At 33.8% G+C, this 5,064-nt stretch overlaps 1 protein-coding gene across 1 annotated transcript; it reads left to right on the plus strand.

Annotated features, from left to right (window-relative positions):
* Positions 1 to 3,565: 3,565 nt before the first annotated feature.
* Positions 3,566 to 4,213, plus strand: LOC101738214 (uncharacterized). The gene has a single exon (XM_004927080.3). It carries the CDS (start codon positions 3,566 to 3,568, stop codon positions 4,211 to 4,213), a length of 648 nt encoding a protein of 215 aa, XP_004927137.3.
* Positions 4,214 to 5,064: the final 851 nt, after the last annotated feature.

Below are 5,064 nucleotides of genomic sequence, written 5' to 3' on the forward strand. Positions count from 1 at the left end.
GCACCATTACTTACGGTGTACTTTTACTTTTGTTACAACATTTATTTGCTATGATTTTAATCTTACATTAAATTTATTGCGTTAATTTGTATTGTTCTTAATATCGTTAAGACGGGGGCGCGGCTTGTTGATTGCTGTTTTGACAATTTACTGATTCATTTATTTGGTTTTACGAATGATGTTGAGGTGTCTTATAATCATTATTAATACTTGATGCTTAAACTTTTTGTATGGTGCGATTTATGTATCTAAATGGGTTCTAGTTATCTATTTCAACCGTGATCACATTATATGAGTAATTGTTTTGTAATTGGAAAGCTGAGCTATTGTTAAACATTACTATTTGAATTCAACCTGTGACTGAGAGATTATTTCTAAAGGTTCCAGTAACCATTTAGGACCACGAGTGCAGCGTGCTAGGAGATAAAATAAAATTTCTTACGAAATAAATAAAAGTAATCGTCAGATAGAAGTTGAGCTGACGGCAGAGTACCATTACTGTGGATGTAACTTTGACATAGCTGAACATGTGGTCGTTGTCTGTCCCGCGTAGGAGGGAGGGAATGTGAGGGGATGTACCGTGTCTATAGGCACAGCAAAAAGTAGTACTGACTTATCGTTTTTAATTGCTAAGCTCATCAGAGACGGGTCTTGGAGGGCTATGCATGACTTCTATGAGTGTGCCATCTTACAGAAACAGGCAGGGCTGGGTTTGGGCTTTTGCCTGTATCCTAACCCTCAAGAGTCTGTTTCACGTGTGGACCTAGGGATTGACGAGGAGACTCATGAAGACGACGTATACGTGAGGCTCAGACACAAGTTGTTGAGTAAGGGGGGCTAAGTGAGATATACTTCGACATGTGTTGTCTACCGTAATTAACACGTAGACAGAAGTCGGACGATGCTCTCCAGACCACTTTAAATCATTTAAATTGGAACAGTCAACAGCTTCCTGACATGCGTTAATGATACCTTCATATATAAGATTTTAAGATTCAGGTCGCTAGTGAGAGACGTAGACACAAAAAGAACAACAATTACACACATCTAATTAATTATACATACAAATTAATTCAGCTACTGTATGTCATAAAATGTATTTTAAAATAAACCAAACAGGTACATGACAGGCAGACAGTCAAAATCCCTTTGCCATAACAGGGCTCTCGTAAAAAAAACAATGGCATAAATTCGACCTCATGCATTCACTTGGGCACGCATATTATTAGAATATGAAGCATCATTCAAAGCTATACGAATAAAAAGCATTCGAGGTTCAACTTTATTCTCAACCTCATAGAGATTTACAAGCAGCATAAAATTTTACTAAAATTGTTTGGCATAGAATATTAGATTTATTTTATTCAAATATGGATCTTATTTCAATGGGTTAGAGATTACATAATGAATACGTGTTAGTTGGTTTATAATTGTTACTTCGCCAAGAAACAATGGCGTTCTAAGTGTTCTTTGATTCACGAAGAATTTAGAATAAACTTTGTCAATAAAAATAATGAAGCTAGCAAGTATGGGCCATAGCAACTTTTTTATTCTTAAAGACAGGAAAATATACAGGCCTTCTTGACTTAAAGTGATCATGGTGTATGTGGACATTTCAAAGTTACAATTGCTAATTTAAAATCTTCTCTCCATCTCGACATTTATTTTTAGATAATTCGAATATACTTTTAATATACATATATGTATCTCTGTACATGTTATGTTATAAGAAACATAAATACTGTCTCAATGTGTGTGGTTCTTTATTTTTGAAGCTGGTTCAAAGTGACAGCACCTTACGACACGAAATGGTATAAAACGAATGCTATTATTAGTTATCAGAAATATCTCTAGGAAAAGACTTCAACGAGTGATCTCAATCTTTGGCTCTCGTGCAAAAAAATAACTATGAAGCATCAGAGACTTTTGTAAAACTTATAAACACTGTAACTCATGTTTCGTTATCGTAAACGATAATTGGATTAATTGGTTAAGTAAAAGATTAAAATACCACATCCGATTTTTCCAAGCTCTCATACCGATTCAAATACAAGTTCCCAATCCGCATAGTAATTAAAAGCACAGTACAAATGAGTTTATATCATCTTCAGCTGTCGGAATGAGCAGAAATGTAAGAGCAGTCATATGACTTTAAATTGGGTTTTTATTGCCCGACGACTTTGTTGGAATCTGACGGATCACCGGGGAGTGGTTACCGGGGTTTATGGACAACAGCAAACAGGCGTTTAACCAAACCACTGCCTGCTAACTGCTAAGCTAATTGCTTTTACACCTCGTTTGAAGAATGATATTTTTATATCTATTTATACCTATACTGTACAAGTCAGACTTAGACCTTATGTCTCAAAGTAGGTGGTACCATTCACGTTGAGAAGTCTATAGATTCTAGTAAACACTTGAGACTGGGTGGGACGTCACCTCGATGATCTAAATAATTATGGCAATTAATAAAAATAAATAAAAAGTTAGGGTGATGACCTCGCCGTGGTCGCGGGGTTAAGATTAAGGTCAGCGACACCTTGGTACCTAAACTAAGTAATAATAGTAAAAATATCGTATATTTTTTTCAAACCTATTTCAAACAAATGACCTTATAAACAATAATATACAGAAATCATTTCGGGCAACAAACCCATTGATGACGTGCCAAAAAATACATTGTTTGAGTACGTCGCGTCTTTCAAATGTCATTTGTAACTAAATAAAATTCTAACACGAAAGAAACTCATTAAAATATCGCATTGTTTCGAAGGATCAGGTGTCGTGAAGTAGCCACGACGTTTTAGTGCACTTTGATGCCAATACTCTAATTGGATTATTAAAATCAATTACATCGTGTAAAAATGCGTTCAAAATACGCTGAGATTGTAGTAAACTTAGTGTGTGTGAATCCGTAGGTAGCAGTAGTCTGACTGGCTTTATTCAGATCTTATTTCCTCTACTTCTTCTCTGGTAGCCTAAGGGGCTAATCCAGCCACGCGCGAACTAGTTAGACCTTAGCAAAGAGGCCAGCGATCAAACAATAAATTTCAATAGTTAGAACAACTGTAGATAGATAATTATAATCACGTCTTATTGATTATTTATGATCAAATATAATGTAATTGTTTAAACGAGAGTAAATATTGCCTCGGACTTCCGGTTGGACCGTTGGATAGTACAAATGTCACAAATTTTGCTCCAAGAATATAAAAACATAACTGTTTAAATACTGAATAAAACTATAAACTGTGCAAGTGAATCGTATAATAAGGACTAATAGTGCAAATAAAGTGGTAAAAAACTTGTGTATTTTGCTCCGAACAAAATAAGTGCAAAAATATTTGTAATAACATAACCTATAAATAATAGTTGACTTTGGCATTTTATAACAGTGCTACCAACATCAGAGATAAGAGCATCACGTTTCGTTACACGCAATCTATTGTTTTAATATTGGAATTATAAAAATATAAAAAAAAAAAGTTTTGTTATTATAATCTGAATTCATAAATTTAAAATGGACGAGCAAATGCAATTACTATTTTCAAAAATAAAACAAGAAATGGATAAACAAACAACAACCCTAACAGATTCAATCACAAAAGCGGTATTGAAAAAAATGGATGATAAGTTAACACCAATTATAGAAGAAAATTTGTTTCTAAAGAATGAAGTAGAGAAATTAAATGAGAAAGTAAAACGCCTAGAATTTGGTAAAAAGGAGAATAATTCAATACTCTACGGCTTCGAGGAATCGAATGAACATATTAACATAGTGGAAATGGTATCAAAAACTTTAAGCGATTCGGGTATCGAAGTGCATAAAACAGATATTAACAAAGCGTTTAGAATTGGTAAAGTAAAAGAAAAAGCACGCCCAATTTTAATTAATATGCTAAACGCATGGAAGAGAGATGAGATTTTGCGAAATAAGAAAAAGCTGCCAAAAAATATTTATGTTAAAGAGGATTTCAGTAAAGAAGTTTTAGAAAGAAGGAAAGAACTAATACCGCATTTAAAGGAAGAACGAAAAAAGGGACGTATAGCATACATAAAATACGACAAACTAGTTGTTGAAGGTGAAGCAAGTGGGATGCGAGATAAAAGGAAGAGAGACCAATCTGCCTCACCAAAGACAAAGAATGACACTGAAAACGCCCCGACAAAAGTAAACAAAATAAATGCCTTCGAAAAGATGTATAGAATTTAATTAAAATAATTAACTGCTTAACACTGAGAACACAAGAGAGACTTACCGAATTAGAGTTAGCTCTTTCAAAAATAAAATGGGACATAATAGGTTTAAGTGAAGTAAGAAGATTAGGTGAGAGCATTGAAGATAGAAAGGAATATGTCTTATACTATAAAGGGGAAACAAAGGGAAGTTACGGTGTCAGCTTCATGATTAAAAAACGCTTAGAAAAAAATATTGAAGAATTTATAGGTATATCAGAGAGAATAGCTGTACTAAATATGCATCTGCCGGGCTACAAATACAAATGGTCGATTATTCAAGTATATGCTCCCACTGAACAACAAGACGAACGGGTTAAAGACATCTTCTATGATCAGCTGTCATCAGTCTTACAGGATGCACACAAAAACATTATGGTTATAGGAGATTTTAATGGTAGAATAGGGTCTCAACGAACTGGTGAAGAAAATATAATAGGCAAATTTGGCTACGGTAGAAGAAGTAAAAATGGAGAAAGAATGATTAAAATGGCATTGGAAAACAATCTTGCATTCATGAACAGTTTTTTTAGAAAAGATCCGAAGAAAAAGTGGACCTGGTTATCTCCAGATGGATCATACAAGAACGAAATAGATTACATAGCAACGAACAAGAAAATGTTCTTTCATGATATAAACATTTTAAACCAATTTAACTTCAGTACCAACCACCGGATAGTGAGAGCAGAAATAAATATCACTGAACCCAAAAAGAGTAGAAACAAATACAATGCAAAAGCTAACTTTATAAATACACAACAACAATGTTTCATAAATACACCTAAAAACGAAATAGAATATAAATATAACAATGAGATAAAAGAAATA

This window comes from Bombyx mori, chromosome 11 (genome assembly GCF_030269925.1).
Source record: "Bombyx mori chromosome 11, ASM3026992v2".
Classification (NCBI taxonomy): Eukaryota; Metazoa; Arthropoda; class Insecta; order Lepidoptera; family Bombycidae; genus Bombyx; species Bombyx mori.

What these genes read in the sequence shown, in the direction of transcription:
- LOC101738214 (XM_004927080.3), top strand. Translation starts at nt 3,566, where the DNA reads ATGGATAAACAAACAACAACCCTAACAGATTCAATCACAAAAGCGGTA.